Here is a 20,461-nt window from a genome sequence, read left to right as displayed (position 1 = left end):
TTCTACAGTGAGTTTTTATTTTGTTTTGGGGAAACAAGCACAGCTGACGACCAGGGGAAAATGACTAATGCCTTCTCACCTCAGTGAGACTTAAGAAGAAAAGATCCTCGTAACATACCAACTCCAGGAAAAATTACAGATGGTGACCAAATGCCACCCCCATTTCATGTTTCCTCCTTGAGCGGGTCACAGGGTCACCTCCACGGAGAGGAACACGTCTGAGGGGCTGTCATGCACGAACTGAGCAAATATTCTTTCTCTTGAATTCTGTATTATAATTACTTGGATTTTTTTTTTTTTTACCTACTTCTAATAAATAAATAATTAGAAGAGAGCCATTTCCATCACCTGGAACATTGTAAAATTGGAATGCAAAAACAGAGCGTTTGGAAAGCAATTCTGGATTTTTTTTCCCCCCTTGGGAGATGTGAAGGAAACACAGAGGAAGTAAGTAAACTTAATGACTACCACCCAGAGCCATTCCTGCCATAAGGAAATGCAAAATGCAGGGGGTACAACATACAAGAAAGAAAAAATTGAGGACTGGAAATTCAGAGAGGGTTCTGGCTCTCTCTCTTTAGAGTGTGAAAGTATCCTTATACAACAACGTGTACAAAAACATGAATATACTTCAGGAAGTAATCACATTAATTGGATGCAGTAGCAAAACTCCTCGTTTGAAGATTGCTGGCAATTATTCTAAACATTGTCTTTGGTAGCTGTACTTCTTAGCCAAAAACATTCCCACTAGTAAATATGACGCCGGCTGACCTACTTATATTTATATTTATATATGTGTGACTTGATATATACATAGGTTTTCTGCTTTTCAAATACTGTCTACCCTTCAAGATGATGTAAAGTCCTTTGGGGATTTGAGGTGATGATGCCGGGATCATAAATTCCTCCCCCATGCCGGGCAAATTTATACTGAATTACTCACACGCTTGCAGAAAGTGAGGATGTTGGTTTTCAGCCAAATCCAAGGGCCTAAAGTATCGGGACTTGGGGATTTAAAAGAAAAAAAAATTCAAGGATTTGAGAAGTGCAGAGTGACTGAGTTAGAAAGAACCTCAGAGGTGACCCCATCCAATCTTGCCACTAGGAGTTCAACTCACTGCCCTACTCCTGATAGATGGGCAGTCACTCTCGGCTCAGCCACATCTAACAGACGTTTTTCTATGAAACATCACGACCTATGGTAGGACCTAATGGCCAAAGCTTAGCCCTCACATCAAGCTGGAACTTTACCCCTGATAATTTCATCCTCTGGCCTCAGTTTTGTTCCCAAAACAATAAAAACAAAAAATAAGACTAAGCCTTCTACCCCATAACAGCCCATCTCTCCTATCCTCTCTGAGACTTCTCCAGGCTGGACTTCTCTAAATATTTTCTTCTGAGACTCTTCCTATAAGTCATTTAGATCCATGCAACCCTGAAGGCCCTGACCCAGGACGCACTGTAGTTTTTCAACATCCATGTTTAAATATCATCCCCCAAAACAGTCAAGTCTACAGATCATGGTGTTTTGTGTTGCTGGAGACATCATCAGTTATACCACTTAGTCATTGCTTCTACACCCCTGCTAATAGCAGCAATCTTTGCATCGTTGGCAATTATCCATTCTTGAAACAGAATCTTGACTGTTGAACTCTTCCAGTGATGTTCAAGGTTGGTATGGGACCCAATTCTGGGTCAATGGGCCAATGAAATGTAAGGGGACATCAACTCTAATGGAAAAAGAAAGGGCCTAGAAGAAAGCTTCTTTTCCCCCTTTTTTTTTTTAAAGGTGCCTTTGTTATGTTAATGAGGTGTCTTTTTTTTTTTAAATATTTTTTATTTATTTGACAGAGAGAAATCACAACTAGGCAGAGAGGCAGGCAGAGAGAGAGGAGGAAGCAGTCTCCCTGCAGAGCAGAGAGCCTGATGTGGGGCTCGATCCCAGGACTCCGGGATCATGACCTGAGCTGAAGGCAGAGGCTTTAACCCACTGAGCCACCCAGGCGCCCCTCTTTTCCCCCTTTTTGAATGCTGGCTTATGAAGATGTGATGGCTGGAACGGAAGCAGCCATCTTGTGACCAAGAGGAAACAACAGCTGAGAGAGGCAAAATACAAAAATAGAAAGGACCTGAGTCCTTGATGGGTTACTGAGTCACTAAATCAGACCTGGGGCTCCTTGTTAAACAACAACAACAAAAAAAAAAACGATGTGTCTTAATTGTTTAAACCACAACTGGTCAAACATTCTGTTATTTGCAGCTAAAAGCACTCCTAACAATGGAAAAGGTATAATGGGGCTATTACCTCCCTTGATTTGACATTATATTTGTCCCTTGATTTGACATTATATTTGCAGAAATGTGGCATTCACTTTTTTAAGGGCCATCTCACTACCTAGAATCTGCTGCGCATCTGGTCTAAAACAAACAAGCAAATAAACAAAATCCCTGTGATTGGAGATCACAATCTCAAATGCTCACAGAGACCCTGCAATTAACATAACTGGGTGAATCTGGCTAGATGGGAGATAACAGGGAGCAAGGGCATTGAAATTCAGGCATTTTAACTAGTATATTAGTGACATAAAATGCTAATGTCTCGCTGAGGCAGATTCAGCAGGCAATTCCCCAGCTTATGACCCTTGCAAAAATCATTCTCAAGTTTAGAAGCTACATCTCCCCCTTCCTGCAAGAGGGATCATTTCTTCTGAAGTCCTCCAGTCACTCTGTAGCATGGGTCCCTTCCTTCAATCCGGAAAGACAGTCCTGAATTCTAATTCCATCAGCCAACATCTTAACCAATTTGGTTAAGACAACCAAAATATTAACATTAAAGTCTACTGTCCCTCTTGAATCTAAGCCCCTTGCCTAAACCAGCTGGATTTACAATCGTTAACTTGAGAAGGCAATGAAATCAGAGCGTAAATATAACTATGTAAGGATTCTTTCATCAAATACCTCGGGGGCTGCCAGGTTCCCTGGGCTATCACTGAGTTGTTTTATCCTTGGCAGAGACAAAATGAGAAACTGTATCTGTCCACACCCTGAAGCCGGAAGCCCAGGTGCAAACACAAGGGCTGATCGGGGGAGTTATTTACTGTAAAGCTCCCTGAGACCGGCTCCTCTTGAGGTCATTTCTGCACCGGCAACATTTACCTTCAGTTTGCCAGGATAAAGCCCCTGGCAAATGTACAGAACTAAAATCACTAAACTGTGAACTAAAATCCATATTCCTCTTCATGTTCATATTAAGGAAATGTGCATCGCTTCATGTTGGACTGTCCACTTCTCAGAGTTCTACGGGATTCGTCCCCACTTTCGTATCCCTACATGGCCCTTCATCGTTTCTCTAGTGATTACAAAGCACATGCACATTTGACAAAAATAAATGCTACAAAACACAGGAACAACACAAAGAGCATTCCTGGAGTCGATACTTATTATGAGCCAAGCACTGAGTTATTCTATGAAGCAGGTACTATTTCTGTCTCCATTTGGAACATGAAGACACTGAGGTCAGGCTGGGGTCAGAAAGAAACAAACAAAAGACACTGAGGCCCAAAGCCTTTGAGGGGTGTCCCCAAGATCACCCAGCTGGTAAGTGAAAGCCTGAATTTCAACTCAGACAACCTAACTCAAAGGTTCAACTTATTCACCATGCCGGAATAACATTTCTTCAAAGACTGACACAGCCACGAGTCTACAGCTCAAAGATAACCACTGCTCACATTTTGGGATGTTTCTTGTTGGTCTTTTCTCGAAGGTGAAAAAATTTTCAGAGCTGGAATAGGCCTTAGAGATGATACCACCCCAACCCTTGTTTTGCAGGAGAGCCTAAGGCCCAGAAAGATGAAGGGCCTTTCTCCAGGTCATACTGTACTTGGAAATGGAATATAGGTCCTCAAACCTTTTGTGCAAGGTTTTCTGGGGCCTTCGGACTCAGGTTGCTTGGTAGGGGCTTCGTGGACTACTATGTTGAGAAGGGTTGAAGGCCTGTGGGCTCAGAAATGCTACAGCAGATTAGTGACGGCAGCCGTGAACACAAGCAGCCTGGCCACGTGCCCATCAGGAATTTGCCACCTACCAAGAAGTAGCCCCTGGAAGAGAAGGAGAATGCCAGGGGAAAGCCTTCTTAATAAAGACCAGCTATGCTTTTCACCTACATCGGGGATCTCAAACCCCAGCGCCTTCGGGGCCAGGTCTCTAACATGAATGAGTCAAGTGGGCAAGCGGAGAAATGAACAAAGGAACAGCACCTGCCCTAGGGGGTGGGGTGCCAATCACCTCCAGCCAACTGCTGCCTCCCAAGGGGAGAGATGGGGCCAGTGTTCCCCAGCCTGCTGATTTTTTCCAATAAAGCATGAAATTCGGATTTTTTTTTAAAGATTTTATTCATTTATTTGACAGAGAGAGAATCAACAAGCAGGCAGAGAGGCAGGCAGAGAGAGAGGGGGAAGCAAGCTCCCCGCTGAGCAGAGAGCCCGATGCAGGGCTCCATCCCAGGACCCTGAGATCATGACCTGAGCCGAAGGCAGCGGCTTAATCCACTGAGCCACCCAGGTGCGAAATTCGGATTTCTTAAAAACTGCAATGTCTCGGGGCGCCTGGATGGCTCAGTGTGTTAAAGCCTCTGCCTTTGGCTCAGGTCATGATCTCAGAGTCCTGGGATCCAGCCCCGCATCGGGCTCTCTGCTCCGCAGGGAGCCTGCTTCCCTTCCTCTCTCTCTGCCTGCCTCTCTGCCTGCTTGTGATCTCTGTCTGTCAAATAAATAAATAAAATCTTTAAAAAAAAACAAACTGTGATGTCTCCTAACGTTAATGCCGGCAACAAATTCAAATTTGAATAATAAATAGGCAGTGCAGGACAAACAAAATACACCCGCTAATAACATTATAACCTCTTGTTTTCATGATGGCCTGACCAGAAACCATCACTCTGTGTTACAAACCCAAGATTCTATTTGTATTTCTCCTCTCCTCTTCTCTCACTCTCTCCCTTTCCGCCTTCCTCCCCGCTCCGTCACTCCATCCAGAGAAGCATCTCCCACCTGGGGCTACCATAAAGAACATACACACTGCCCCCTCCGAACCCACCAGAACACAGCTATCCAGAGTCCAAGTGATTACCAATGACTCCAAGGGCCACTTGGGAAGTTAGTCATCCTCTCAGGGTGATGCCTTTTGCTCTCCAATGACTTACGTAAGGAGGAGTAGAGGATTGCATCTGACATGCCTCATCGCAAAGACTAAAGATAGGCCTCCCCACTCTCTCAGGAACTACCCGATGCTTCACGGCAGGGGCTGAGTGGGCTCCACCAACATCGCAATGTGTGTGTCTGCTCTTTCCATGAGCTTTCAGTGTTTCACTCAAAGCCAAACTCGGGAGCTGCCAGGTTATAAGAGAAAGTTCCACCTCCTGCTGATGACCTATTACTCAGCAGCACCATCCAGGCCTTTGGTATGGAATCCCCCAGTTTCCGTTAATCGAAAGGGTGGCTAGTAATTATCTGCCCATGACAAAGTAAGAGGAGACTTGGCACACACCCATGAAATCAACCGGCAGGTAGGGAACGAACACTGCACAGAAAGCCCTAAACAACAGTGTGGCAAGTTCATCTGGAAACTGGAGCAAGCTGGCATCAGAACCAACACCTTGATTCATTCAGTCGACGAACATTTACCAAGAAAGAAATGCAAAGGGCAAGATCAGCACAAGGTGCCAAGAATACACATGTGAACCAGAAATCAACCTTACTAAAGGTGGAAAAATAGAAATATTAGTTTCAATGAATGTGGTAAAAACAGAATACTCCACAGCCCTTTAAAATCATATTTGAGGGGTGCCTGGGTGGCTCAGTGAGTTAAGCGTTTGCCTTCAGCTCAGGTCATGGTTCCAGGGTCCTGGGATTGAGCCCTACGATGGGCTCCCTGCTGAGCAAAGAGCTTGCTTCTCCCTCTCCCTCTGCCTGCCACTCCCCTTCCTTGTGCACACACTCTCTCTTTCTCTGTCAAATAAATAATTTTTAAAATTATTTTTAAAATAATAATAACAGTAATTAATAAAATAACATTTGGGAAGTCTACTTAATAATAAGGGAAAATTCCATGAATACATAATCAAGTTTGAAAAAAATAAAAGCAGGATGTGAGATATAACTGGGTCAAAATCAGAGTGAACACCCTCAGTAAACTTCCTCTTCTGCTCCTAAGACACAGAATTTATAGATAAATCTTTAGATGTTTTAAAATTTACATACTACTGCTTGGAAATAGGAAAAGGGAATCATGGATCAAAAATAAAGAGGACTCCCTAAAAATAAGTGAATCAAAAGATGGGACTCTACAATTTCACGTAGGAATCAAAGTCACATGGTTCATGGGGGATGGGTTCAATATGAGTCATGGAAGCAGAGGTCCCAACATCTACCCAGGGGTAAGAGGCAAAACTGTACCCAGAATCATGCTGCTAGGAATCATGGCCAAAAAGGATGCCCCTGTCTGCAGCAAGGAGCCAAAATGAAGTAACTTATATTAGACTGAGATCCAAGCCTGCACCATAGGATATACAGAGCAGGGAGAAAGCTCTGAGCTTAGCTGTTGTCATGAACTTTACTACCCTTGCAGACAGAGGGCAGAAGAAATCATAAAATCACCTTAAAAATTCACAAACAAAAATCATATGAGGACATCCAATGATCAGAATCTACAAAATGAAAGAATTCATACCTGAAGAAACAAAGACACTAAAGCAATCAGAGAAGAACTTTGCAGTCCTTTTTTTTCTCTAATTCTCAAAGGGACAGAGGAAGGATTTACATTCACAAAGTGAAAAGAGATTTGTTATAAAGCAAAAAAAAAGCAAGGAGGTATAAAAAGGGGCCAATCATTCATCTTGGAAATACGATGAACTACTGTTGAAATTAAAAGCTTAACAGAGGGGCACCTGGGTGGCTCAGTGGGTTAAAGCCTCTGCCTTCAGTTCAGGTCATGTTCCCAGGGTCCTGGGAACAAGCTCCGCATTAGGTTCTCTGCTTGGCAGGGAGCCTGCTTCCTCCTCTCTCTCTCTCTCTCTGCCTACTTGTGATCTCTGTCTGTCAAATAAATAAATAAATAAATAAAAACCTTAAAAAAAAAAAAAAAAGCTTAACGGAGAGGCAAAATAAGAGACCAGGTACAAATAAAAAGAGCTGGTTAACTGGAATATAGAACTAAGGAAACCTTCCCAAACATTGCACAGAGAGACAGAGAACTGAAAAAAAAAAAAAGTTTAATTTAAGATACCTGGACGACTGATTGAGAAACTACATATGGAGAGAACAGAGAAAATGTTGGAGAGGAAAGATCCAAAACATAATGGCTGAGATTTTTTCCGGAATTAAAGAAAACCCTGGATCTTCTGACTAAAAAAAGCCCACAGAGTGCAAAGTACAAAAAAAAAAAAAAAAATCCCATATATGCAGTATAATCCTGAACTGATAAGTAACTAAATAGAGCTTAGAAGGAAATAGACCCACGTGTCCAACTGTGGTTACTCTGGTGACAGAACTTAGAGGGGAGAACTTTATTTTTTTCTTTAAACGTTAATATACTTTCTATGCAGTCTACAGTGAAACATTAGTTTTATAAACTGTGGAGAAGGAGTATTCATTATTTCAAATACACATAAACACACTTTTTTAAAAAAAGGTTTGTCCTCAAGGAACTTACATTCTAGTAGAGGAGATGAGGTATGGATAGAAATGTCATATAAAACAAAGTCCATGGACAGATGTAGCTAAAAATCTAAGCAAGCCTTGCCTTTTTCCCACGGAGCCATTAGAAGTGGAGGAGAGGGTCGAGGATGTGAGGACACTGAGCAGAAATGTGAAGGTTTGGGCATATGCCTGATGTATTAGGGACTATTGCAGCAACATGAATGTATTCCATTCAGAGAGGATCAAAATGGCCAAACCAAGATAAGAGCAGAACTGTATCTCTACAGCAACCATTATTTTCACCTCTAACTTAATTATATTTCAAGACCACCCACTGATAGAAGGAAACATTAACATCTGTGTTGTAAATTAACACCACAAAAATGTGCCACTTAACACATTTTCATTATTATAATGCTTTGTTCTTTTTTTCCATGGGTCAAGTAGACTGAAGGAAAGATAAAAATGGTGTGTGTATGTGGGGGGGGGGGGCGGTGTTCAAGTTACCTGATAATCAAATTAACTACCATTCTTGTCCACAGGGACCCTAGTAACTATCATGTTAGCAATTTGGAAGTGAAAACAAACACAAATATGTTCTGGGCTTTACCAAATGATCATCATCTTAGGGGAAGACAGAAAGGCCTTTTCCCTTTGGGGAGATGCAGACTTTGTGGCCACAGCACCACGGGCACACTCAACCACGCAAGGTAAGTTTTAGGCAACGTCTCATAGCGGCTTCTTCAGAGCCAAACAAACTGCATTCAGCATTCAGCTCCCCAAAGAAAGAGGTGGTAAAGGCTCAAGCCAACTATGAGCTACTAATGGAAGGAAGGGCTGTTCCCATCCCAGACAATCTCTTTCCTTTTCTTAACACATCCAAGTTTCTCAAAATACCACTCTTGAACCCCCCTCCACTCAACATCACCTGCTCATCCCACATGTGGGGCCCAACATACACCCCAACGTTATCTGCACTCACTTCTTTGATTCCCTGCCATTAAGACCAACTCGGAAAGCCCTGACAATAATGAGGAGTAACCAATTCCCTTCACCATCTTTGAACCAATGTACATTTCCTTCCTCTCTCCTTTGTCCGCTCTTAAATCTCTCTCTAATCTTGATTCTCTGAAAATGTCCTTTCTCATCTTTCTCTTGCCATTTCCTGATTCCCTTTCCCTTCTGTACTATTCAGTGGGGTCATGCTCTTGTCCAATCCTCATCAGGCAGCTTCATTCTACAGAAAAGGAGGATGCTTCTGCCCATACCCTCAAAACTCGCCTTCTAATACTCCTTTAAGGAAGGAGCAGCTGCTGGTCCAGTAGATCCGAGCCTGACATTCACAGTGGGCAGGGTCACTGTATATCAAACAAGTGCTCAACTATGCGCCCACTCCCTGTTCCTGCTCCTTTACCTCCAGTCCGATGGGTAAGTCAGGTAAGAGCCTGAACCACACACCTGCCGGCTCAGCCCTCCCAGCCTCAAAACTCCTTCTCCAAGTCAGATTTCACCACATGTCCCCACTGATCATGCTGGCCCTAATCAATCCATTAATTTCACTTTCAACATGGCTACTGTCTTTTACGTGTTGCTTCTTTGGTCAAACCTTCAGAAGGGAGGAGGGGTCAGTGGTAATATTTAGATCCCCAAATCACAGTCCAAACCCCTGCTAGAAACTGTAGTTCTTCTTCATGCCTTCATCAGAGGGTGGGTCATTCCTGACGCACAAGCCCTAGGCTCTGATTCATTGCACCTCTCCGTGGCTTAGAACCTCCTATAAAATGAGATTAATTCCTTGACCCTCTTGAAGATGGGCTGACAACGTTAGAGGATAGGCTTAATTTGCTGGAAGATCACAGCTGGAGAACAAAACACTGAGACCTAGTTCCGTTGCCCACCATGTGGCCTCGGCCAAGTCATTACCTGCCCCCTCCTCCCCGAGCCTCAGGCGCTTCATCTGAAAGTTGTAGGATGATCTAGGAGACTCCAAGACCTTTCCCAGCTCAAGCAATTGGTGACAGGGCCACCTTTTCCCTACTCTATTTCATCCAAGAAAGGAGCCCCCCCCCCCAAACCAAGAGGTGGCTGGGAAAAAGCTCAGCCACACGTAGAAATTCTGCTAGGCTGCAAACCAGTTACAACGAATGTTTAATAAGACACTGCATCGGTTGTGTACTTCGGCTGAACGTGCTGCAGCCCAGGAGACCTGAAAGAATTAATACGGTTCCCAAAGGAGCTGGTGGGAATTGCTGAGGCAGAGGCAGAATCTGATTTGATGAATATAAAAGTGCTTTGAGAGCATCAGAAAGAAAGTGCCCTGACAAATTCTGCTTGCTCCATTCGGATGTCTCCCGCTATCTAAGGAACACACTCCAAGATGCTCTCAGGGCTGGGGACCATGGCACACGAGGCCAAGCACCCCCTCCTCCCCTTCCTACCCCACCCCAGTCCTTCCCTGGGGCTTAGAGACACAGTGCACCCATGAGTCTAGTTTTTTCTCCTTCCTTACTTTGGTTCTCCCTTCTGGCCCTCTTCCATCCCTCCGCTTCTGCACCACCCTCAAATCAGGCCCTTGTAACATCTCATTCCCGTCTGGAAGTCTCTCTCTCTACTCTTCCCCAAACCAGTACTCTCCGGGGATCCACAGAAAGACCTTATCTCTCATTCTAAGCCAAGAGATGTGGACACACCTTTCATTAGGACACTCTCCAACTTCATGCCAAAACCCATCCTGGGGAGGCAACCTCTCCATTTACCTCTGTTAGCCCCACTCAGGACACATGTAGGGAAATGCCAGGCCCTCCATGCTCAGGGTCTATGCTCAGTTCTCTCTACTCAATCCTTACAGGAACACTCTCCTGGGTGCCTCTAGCCCAGGACTTCTCAAACCCTCTACCCCTTTTTCCCCAACAGCAGACAGTCTGTGGAAATATGACATTTCTCTGCCCTTTTGTGCTTTACCTAAAAACTATGCATTCTATTCTGTAACATACCCACATTTAATCGTTTTAAAAATAGTTTTAGTCACTTACCACAGAGGGAAAAATTGACATTTCCCCACAAATCGGGTAAAGCTGATATTATAGAAACATGAGCCATAGCATTGCAAGTATCCCCAGGCTCACATCTGGGCACTATTTGGAAACCTCCAAGCATTTCACCACCCATTACACATTATACATCTGCATTTTCTGAGTTCTTCCTGGCACAGCTGAAGTGCCTCTGAGTACCCCACTCTCGGAACCAAGGATAAAAGTATTTCCGTTCATTTCTGGGTTGGAGAGGCAGGACCTGGCTCTCACCAGGACCACGACCCTCTTTCAGATCAAAACAGATGCCAGGGGCTCCCAAAGACCTGTGGAGGCTGTGTTATGATTGGCACACTACCGGTCCGGCAGCCTATCACCTCTCCGACTTACCTTGTCAGCCATGATCATAGACGCGCCCCCGTGGATGCCCAGGATGGGTATGAAAGTCTGTGAAGAGATAAAATCCAGCATCTGAGCCACGGCCTCCTGGTCGGTGTCGTCCCCAAAGACAAGGCCATGGATGCGCGCCCCAGACATGAGGTCGCACACATGCGTAATGAGGCTCTTGGGGTCCGTCCGGTTCATCAGCAGGGCTACCACGTTCACGTCCAGGGGCAGCCCTGCTGCCTGCTCTGGGCCCCACAGGTTTCGCAGTTCGCGCTCCGTCACGTCGTGGCTGTGACCCAGCAGCACCGCAATGTTCAGCGCCGGGGTACCCTTCTCCGCCGCCGTGCCCTGCGCGGGGCCGCGCCAGGCGAGAAGGGCCGGCAGCACCAGCAGGGTCCAATAACCCAGTCTGCCCATAGTCGCCACTTACGGTCCCTGCAAGGTGGAGAGGGAGAGTCAGGGCCACGGGGAGCAAGGGTTCTAGAGGGAAGGGATTACTGACCCAGGCCCTGGCTCTAGGAGCCAGGTAAGGAACCCATCCCCTGAGCAAGCTCACAGAGTCCCTGCCTCCACTCCCCATTCCGGATGCCATCCACATCCCTCCACCCAACTCTATCCACAACTCCAGTCGGAGCTAATTCTCCATCCCCGTCCCCAAGTTCATCTTTGCATCCAACCTCCTTCTCACCCCGTCTCCAGCCTCTTCTCCATACGTAACTCTGCCCACATCTCCCACCACATCCCCAAGTTAGCTGTGGACCACAGCCCCTGGGCGTAGGCGCTCAGAGCAAACCCTCCATCCACCGGTCTCCCACCTGCCTAGTGCAGACCAAGTTACCAACCCCGCCCCCCCCCCCCCCCTCACTGGCGAGGAGCGAACTACAGACCAGCCCCCGTGTGCGGAGGCGGTGCTGAGACTCCGCAGCCCTGCTCCTGCTCCCGCACTGGGCTATTCGACCCCGCCCCCTGTGAACCTGTGGGTGCAGCACAGACCTGGCTTCACAGGGGACCCGCTGCAGACCCGACTCCTTTCCTGCAGGGAACACCCCCCGCCCCAGCCCCGTGCATGAGAGTGAGGACACTCGCTCGTGCGCCCCAGGGTCCCGGGTGCCTAGGGGGGAATTAGGGCTCGCTCCACCTCGGGTGGAACCACTGAACAGAAGGCGGGCCCCAGGGCCCGCCCCCTACTCTCTCGTGTGCACACACACACGCGCACACGCACACACACACACACACACGCCCTCTCTCACGGGCGCCGCGTGCAATGCAGAACCCGGGAGAGAGAGAAGGGAAGGAGCGTCCCCCCACCCCGTGGGCCGGCGCGTGGGAGCTGGCAGAACGTGCGTGGGGGGAAAGGTAGGCTCCTAAACAGCTCTCCGAGGGACGCGAACTGTACAGCCCTTCCCCAGGCTTCCCACCCCAGATCCTGTTACCAAGTCGTAAGGGTATGTGGGTAGTGGGCTGCACAACCTCACAGGCGCGCGCGCGTTTCTGCGCACAGCCGCAGGCCTCCGTAGCGGTACCCACGGCCATCCGGAGTCCGCACACGTCCCCAGTCGGTGCACACACATGTATCGCGCTAGGTGCACAACTGCGCGTGCCTGCGAATACCAGCACAGTCGTGCACGCGTGCACAGGCGCGCGCCCCTCGGGCCCTGCGCTGCCGGAGCCAGGGGAAGTTGAGGAGAACTCGTTCTGGCCGCGGCACTCTTCGGGCGACCGTCGCGGAGCACGGAGCCGCAGCGCCCCCTGGTGCTGCTCCCGCGCCTCGCTAACAGATGCTCCCTCTCCCGCTTCCTCTCCCGATCCTTCTCCCGCTCTCGCTTGGGTCGAGTCTGCCTCTTCCCCGGCCGGCCCAGCCCAGGTCTCCCGCTGGGACGTACCTGTAGCCAGAGAAGGTCGAGGATGCAGTGGGGCGCGCTGCGCGCACGAGCATCTCGGCCGCCTCAGCAGCCACCAGGTTTAGCGGGTTCCCGCATGCTGCGGCCCCCGCGCGCTCCCCTGGCTGTCCCGCGCTGTCCGCATCGCCCCCACGGGGGGCGGCTATCCCAGCCGGAGGCTCTGCAGCAGGGCTCTATCGGGGTGGAGAAGAGACAGAAAGGCAGGGTCAGCCTACCGGCAGGGGAAAACCAACTGGAGGGCAGTCTGCAATCCGCAATGCTGACAGCCCCCTGTGCGCACAGGGGGCTAGACCGGAGAGGGGGAGCAGAAGCTCGGTGCCCAAGACCCCTGTGCGGATCCTCAGACCCCGCGGTCGATATGGAGACCTCCGCTTCGGGGCGCACAGGAGAACCGGAGCCCCAGGCTGGCCACGCACGAGAAGCTAACTAGGCATCTCCACCCTCACCCCCTACCACCCGGCGCCGGCTGCTGGGAGTTGTTCGGCCAGGAGCTGCTGAGCGAGGGGGGTAGGGAGAAAAAGAGGAGGGAATGGGGGGGGGGGCTAGCTGAGTTTGCGATGAGCCGGCAGGAGAGGGGGAGGGAAGGACTCGGGCTCCCGTAGTCCCGGATCCCCGAGGGAGGTGCGATCATTGCCACGCAACGACCCCCTTGCTGTCCTGCCGCCCCCTCCTATTCAGGCCTCACACCCTCTTTCCCTCAAAGGGACCGCCCAGGCCCTGCGTCCCGCGCCAGCACTCACCGCAGCCTCTCTCCACATAGTTCTCAGCAGTGGCCGCTCCTGGTCATCTCCAGGGCTGATGGCTGCGGCCGCGACTCTCAGCGCTCACCCAGCCCCATGCTCCGGCCAGCCCCGCGGCGCCTCCCTCCAAAAGCCTGAGCTCGGCTTCCAGCCCTACTCCGGACAGCAGCTGCCCGGTCCTCTGAGCGCGCCCGAGAGCCCTCTCCGCAGCCCAAGCTCCGGGCTGGTGGTGTGTGTGAGGGCGAGTGTGTGTGTGAGTGAGTGTGGGAGCGCGCGCGAGCGTGTGGCCGGGGATCCCCGCGGTCCCCGCCGGAGAGAGGCGCGGGCGGGGGATGGCAGCTCCCTCTGGGCCCTTCGCTGCGGGGCCAGCTCGCCACCAGGCGTTCAGCTCCCCATTTCCCGACGGGAGTCGGAAAGCGCCTAGCCACCCTGGTTCTCAGCACTGGCAAAAGCGGGCTTCTGGGGCGTGCTTCTGATGCGGTCGCCTCGGAGGAAGAGGAGGAGGAAGGCAGGGGCGCCCCCACGCCAACTTAGGGACTTGTTCTCAGTCGACTAGACGCAGCAGCCCCCGCGACAGTCAGAGAGGCTTGGAGCTCCAGTGGGTGAAGGCATCTCCCGCCCGTAGCCGCCCTCCCCGGAGGCGGGCCGAGGCAGACCCCGCAGTCCCTCGGCGGCGGCGCGGAGCACGGCCACCGGTTCCCAGAGCGCACGGCGGCGACAGGGCCAGGATAGGCGGTAGCCGGGCGAAGGGGGTGCCTGCGGCGGGTGCCGCTGTCCGCGGTGCTGAAGCCACGCTCTCCGCCCGCTCCTGAGCGTCTGGTGCGGCTGAAGAATCAATTATTCAGATCTCTGCTACCGCTTCCTCCTCCCCCAGTGCCTCGCGCTGGGTACAGCAATCCCCCTCCACGCCCAGGCGCGCCGAGACACACACACACACACACACACCCCACAGAATCTGCTTCAGTGCTTCTCCCTGTGCATCGCCACCCCCGGAAGGGAACCCACTCCTCTCCTCTTGGGGAGCCGGAATCCTAAAAGTAAAGACATCTCTACATCCCCCACTTGCTTCCTTCTTGTTTTCTAAGTTATAGCAAACAAAAGTCGCCCTAAGGCTGTCACTTCTAAGCTACCAGCAGGGGTGAGCCAGAGAGCATGGGACTGCCTGGGTGTATGAGGCCTGGCTGGTTTGAATTCTGGCAACTGGGCATGAAAAACATTGTGCAGTGAGGACCTTTGCCCTCTTTACACTCAGCTCTATCTCTCCTTCCAGTTCTCCGGTTGCCACTTTCCTTACCTCAAGGCCTGGAAAGAAAGAGGCCTTAAATTACACGAGGTTTTTGTAATCACTGTTCTTTTCTAACCCTGCAGTCTCCACTCATTAGCTTGATGTCACCTTTGGGCTTGCTCTACATTTATCTTCCCCTACCAATTGCTAATCTGGAAAGTGAAGACAGTAAAAATATCTATTTCTCAGGGTTATTGCAGAAAGAAAATGAGATAGCCTTAGTAAAGGAGCCAATAAAGTCTGGCACATAGTAGGTGCTCAACCAACATGAGGACCATACAAGATGGCCTACAAGGGAAGGGCCTCTTTCCAGGAATGCTGAATAGTGACCACTGGAGACAGGAAAGGGACAAAGTTTAGAGAACTATAGTTTTATTATCAAGCTGGCTGCTGTATGTTAAGTTCTCTGGAGTTTTATTATTCAAAAGATGGAAAGAATGGAAGAAATTCTGGAAGGTAAATGAAAATGGTGGTTTGTGTGGAATACAGCAAAGAACAGAGAAGCGTTCCATTTCTTGAGGCTGTAACTGGGTTGAGCTGGATTGAGTGAAGATGATTATTTCCTGGATTCTGACACAAGTATAGGACCCTAGATGGGGGACTTCCAGGAAAATTAGGCTCTTTTGTTTAAGGGATGTATAAATTATATGCAATAAAACATACATCTCTTAAGAATTCAGCTCAAGTTTTAAGCATCTGTGTAGACCCTCAACCCCCCAAAGTTATAAACTATTGTTATCACTCTCAGAAAGTATCCTGTGTCCCTCTGTTGTTAATCCCACATCCCCCTAGTAGAAATCACAATTTTTTTCTAATGTGATATATCAGCTTGGCTTATTTTCAAACCTCATATGAATGGATCCTACGTTGTACATTTTTTGGTGACTGGCTTTTTTCATTTAACCTAATGTCTGGGAGAGTCATCGATGTTGCTGTATGTAACAGCTACTTTTCCTTTGTTGTTGCTGAGTCCCATCCCATTGTATGAATAAACCACACTCTGTGTATCTAGTCTCCTACTGATGGCCATGTGGATTGTATCCATGGAGCTTTTTAAAATACAGGTGGTTGCACCCATTTTTAGATCTTCCCCATCAAAATGTTCAGTGGTGAAGCCAAGGATGTGTATTTGTTTTAATCCAGAGATGACTCTGATGATGCGCTGTTTGATAACCCACCATACTTTCCATACTTGTACATCAACACAGACTCCACAATAGTCTTTGATAACAACTATTGGCATGGAGAGTTTGAAGTCATTCATGACCAGACTCGTAGAAAGGTAGATCAAACAGGTGTGGTCTCTTCTGAATACAGAAAGAAGACAGTCCTCCGTCTGAAGGAACAGGCAGCTAGAGTTGCCCCAGGTTAGACATCTCCCCCATGTGGACAGCCATTTAGAGTCACACACTTTGAACCCCAGCATGCAGGTAGAGACTGTAACAGTGTGTATGTGATCATGACAATGAACCCTGTGTTGTCTGCAAAAGCTAAACCAACTACAGAGCTTAGGACCCTTAGCAGGATTTTGCTACTCAAGACTTTCTGAAGGAAAACGTTCATAGCAGGGGCGCCTGGGTGGCTCAGTGGGTTAAGCTTCTGCCTTCAACTCAGGTCATGATCTCAGTGTCCTGGGATTGAGTCCCACATCGGGCTCTCTGCTCAGCAGGGAGCCTGCTTCCTGTCTGCGTACTTGTGATCTCTCTCATTCTGTCAAAAAAAAAAAAAACAAACAAACAAACAAATAAAATCTTCAAAAAAAAGAAAAACCTTCATAGCAACTAAGCTGATAAGAACTATGTGCAAAGGAAAAAGGAAAAATAAAAAGAGCCCCTAGTCACACTATTCTGCAGTCAATTTTGCCAATTGGTTTTATTGCCAGTCACATCATTAAAGAGACTGAAATTACCTAGTCTAGTCTTTAGGAACAAATTGTTTCCATTGTTTTCAATTCGATTGATTTATCTTCAAATGCTTCAGTAAAGAAATGACCCCCGTGGTTGCCACTTGCTTTGAGGCACATGAACACTGTGGTTAAAAACCAACCACCCTATCATGTCTATAGTAGAAGTAAAATGAGCTGATCATTGATTGTGCTTCTCTGAATATCTCTATTCTCAAAGGAAACGAATAAAGAATGGCAGCATTTTGGCTGAAAGACCTTTAGAGATGATCCCTTGTATTTTGTGTTACGTTTCTAAGTAAGTTTGGGGAACTCTGCCTACCTGAGTCACTTTAAAGTGAATTCTTACATTAGAAGAAGTCCTGTAGATGAATGTGCTTATTAATCCAGCAATATTCTAGAAGAAATTGATCACAGAAATCTATTTTATTCCACAGAATAGCTGCTGCCATCCTATGGAAACAATGTTTCCCTGAATGCTTCTTGAGAATTTCAGACCGAGCCCCAAACCTTTATTATGCATATGGGGAAAGTAAGACTAATTAACTTTAGTACTGTGAGACTAGAGGCCAAAGGCAAAATTTGGACCAGGACCCAAAATTTTTGTTTTACGTGTCTGCTGTGTAAAAATCAAGCTTGGGTGTGTCTGCATTCTACAAGGTTACTGGGATTCCAAAGCAGTATAATACAATCCTGAGAGAGAAAGAGATAGTGAAAAAGACATTGAGGGCGGCCAAAACCCTGAAACACCAGCCTAGCCACCACTTTAGTCTTTGTTTTGTCAATGGTGTTCTACCTTCACCATCCCTCCAAATTCCAGCCTGTGAGTTCTACCTCGCGTGCCAACCATGGTCCCTTCTTGATTGTCTCTTCAACATGGTAGCAGTTCCGTAAGTAGAAACAAAGGTTTCAGTAGCCATGAAGACCTCAGAGCTGCCTTCCATGTTTTATGTTCAGTGATTCTGTAACTTTTTTTGAAGGTCGTAACCTTGGGATCAACCGAGATGCTAGTTAACCCTCCCATAATATCTTATCCAAAATGCTAAAACTCCCTTCCTGCTCCCATAACCCATTCAGGTATCAAGAGCTCTAATTAGAGCTTAAGGTTTTTTCTAAACAAATCCACTGCTAGTCTTGAGAACTGAAATTAAGACAGCAACAAAAGATTTTGGATGTTGTTGGTCTTCACCCTGTGCCACCCAGTGTCCTCCTTAGATCAGACGGGAGCTTGGGAGACCCCAAAACATACCGTTGAGAAAAGAATGATTGTACATTCTACCACTTTGAGGAAAGTCATTAACCTTTCCAGGCCTCAGTTCCTTCATCAGTAAAATGGGAGTAAATCACTCTCCCTCCCCCAGCGCTGTAGCGAATGTTGTGTAAGGGTATGTTTTAGTGTGAATCCCTCCAAGAGCACTAAGGGTTCTGTACCCAATTCCAAAGTGGGGGAGGGGTCCCCACACCACCAAGCAATCTTTGCACCAGCTGGGTGTCCCACAGTTCAACTAAAATCTGACCCTACATGGAGATACCATCAGACTTCAGAGGTTAAGAGCTCACTCAGTCCCATAAGACTACCCACTACTTCAGACGCCAACGGCCAAGTCCAGGCTGTTTCCTGTGCTTCTGACTGGCTATAAATCAGAGGTTCCCACAAGCCCCTCCCTGGGTTTGAGTAATTTGCTGGAGCGGCTCACAGAAGTTAGGAAACCAGCTTATAGACTAGATTATTGGCTTAGAGCGATGGATATTAAAGGATATAAATCAACAGCCAATTGAAGAGATTACATATATTAGATATATATCTAATACATATAGATTAGAGATATGTAAATACATAGAAATAGATTAAAGATTAGCATATATAGCAACGTATGAGGAAAGGGGGCAAAACTTCCACACCCTCCCTGGATGCACAATTCTCCCAGCGTCTCACGTGTTCACCAATCCAGGAGCTCTCCAAACCCTGTCCTTTGGGGGTTTATGGAGGTTTCATTACATAGGCATGATTGATTAAATCGCTGGCCATTGGTGACTGAGTTCACACCTCCACTCTGTCTCCCCTCCATGGAGATCTAGGGATGGGACTGAACATTCCAACCTTCTAATCACATGGTTGGCTCCACTGGGCAGACAACCAGCCCCCACCCTTGGGTGCAGGCCAAAAACCGCATAACAAAAGACACCTTTTGCTCTTTCTCTTAGGAAATCCCAAGGGTTTTAGGAGTTCCCTGCCAGAAACAGGAACAAAGACCAAATTGTATATTTCTTATTATAAATCACAATACCTCATGCAGACCCCAAGATCAGGATTTGAGAACCTTAGTTTATTTGGGAGGTGATCTAGAAAGCACAGGAGAAAGTGGAACAGGAGGAAGCCAATAAAAGGCAAGTTCATAAGAGAGGGGCCAAGAGGGCCAACTTAGCCCCAATCCAGCTAAAGACCAGTTGAGACTATACAGAATACACCTCTGGGTTATCCCACTCGGGGGCAAGAAATGGGGCCTGGGGGGGGCAGGATTAATCCACCCCCTTACCCATCATTGGATGAAACTTGTAACTCTCCACCCTTGCAGGGTCCACCAGGCACAGACATGCAGGAAGCCACTGGGGAGCACAAGGACTTCCTACTGGGCCAAGGAGATGTGAGTGGAGCTGGGATCACACTGCCCAACCAACCACAAGGGTCTGGATCAAGCGAAGGCACCACAGTGAGTGGGACAGAAGAGAAGGGACAGAGGGAGAGAGTGGGTCAAGCGTCTGATGTGAAATGAGCCCAAGTCTTTTAACGACTCGGGCTTCGGAGAGGAGGAAACCAAACAGGTGTGTCACTCTCAACAACCAGTCACCCTGCTCACTAGGAAGCGCGGCTCTGTCTGTGTTCTGGCATCTGACCCTCAGGACAGGGCTCTGAGAGCCCTGCACGCAGCCAGACCATCCGAGGCCAATGTCCCAAGGCCAGGAATACACAGAGCGTCTCATCACTCACCCCACAGATAAAGAGGGAGACTCAGTCAATTATGACTCTGCCTGATTCATGAGTCTGCGTGCAGGGAGAAGACTTCTCGGGGAACGTCTGGATGCCAAGGACAGAGGTCATATTTCCTGGTGCCGAGGATCACTGAAGCCACCTCGAAGCTAGAGAGGCCCATGGGGATCATCAAACCTCCAATACCGTTCTTTGAAGCCTGGAGTCATGAAGGAAGGAGCTGAAGGCCACGCAGTCATTACGGGTCACACACAGTCTCTTATTTGTGTCTTCTTGTCATCGGGACGTCTCTTTCCCCGTCCATGAACACAGACTCTGTGGGGCATGAACTCCAGTAGAGGCTGCCCTATGGAAAGTCACTACAGTTATTCCCTGAGGTGGGCAGAGTCCTAGGGCAGCCCTGGTACCTGCATCTAACTGGGCAGGTCCAAATGTTGGGCAGCATTTGAACTGGAGATTGGGGCTAGGGGTGAGGCGGGGAAGGAACGATGGCCCAGTCACTGAGTTCTTTCTCCAGAAAAGGAACATGGGGC

General features: G+C 48.2%; 1 protein-coding gene across 2 annotated transcripts in view; it reads right to left on the bottom strand.

The window, feature by feature from the left end:
- Window positions 1-14,535, bottom strand: part of GRIN2A (glutamate ionotropic receptor NMDA type subunit 2A) — a 370,568-nt gene extending 356,033 nt beyond the window's left edge. For both annotated transcript variants that reach the window (XM_045994068.1, XM_045994069.1), the window contains exons 1-3: window positions 13,752-14,535; window positions 12,994-13,184; window positions 11,114-11,545 (exon numbers count right to left, since the gene is read on the bottom strand). In XM_045994068.1, coding sequence (XP_045850024.1) covers window positions 11,114-11,527 — 414 coding nt within the window. In that variant the 5' untranslated portion in view covers window positions 11,528-11,545; window positions 12,994-13,184; window positions 13,752-14,535. The remainder of the gene's footprint in view (window positions 1-11,113; window positions 11,546-12,993; window positions 13,185-13,751) is intronic.
- Window positions 14,536-20,461: the final 5,926 nt, after the last annotated feature.

The sequence above is a fragment of the Meles meles genome, chromosome 21 (assembly GCF_922984935.1).
Source record: "Meles meles chromosome 21, mMelMel3.1 paternal haplotype, whole genome shotgun sequence".
NCBI classification, from domain to species: domain Eukaryota; kingdom Metazoa; phylum Chordata; class Mammalia; order Carnivora; family Mustelidae; genus Meles; species Meles meles.
This window is presented reverse-complemented; position numbering and strand designations above follow the sequence as displayed.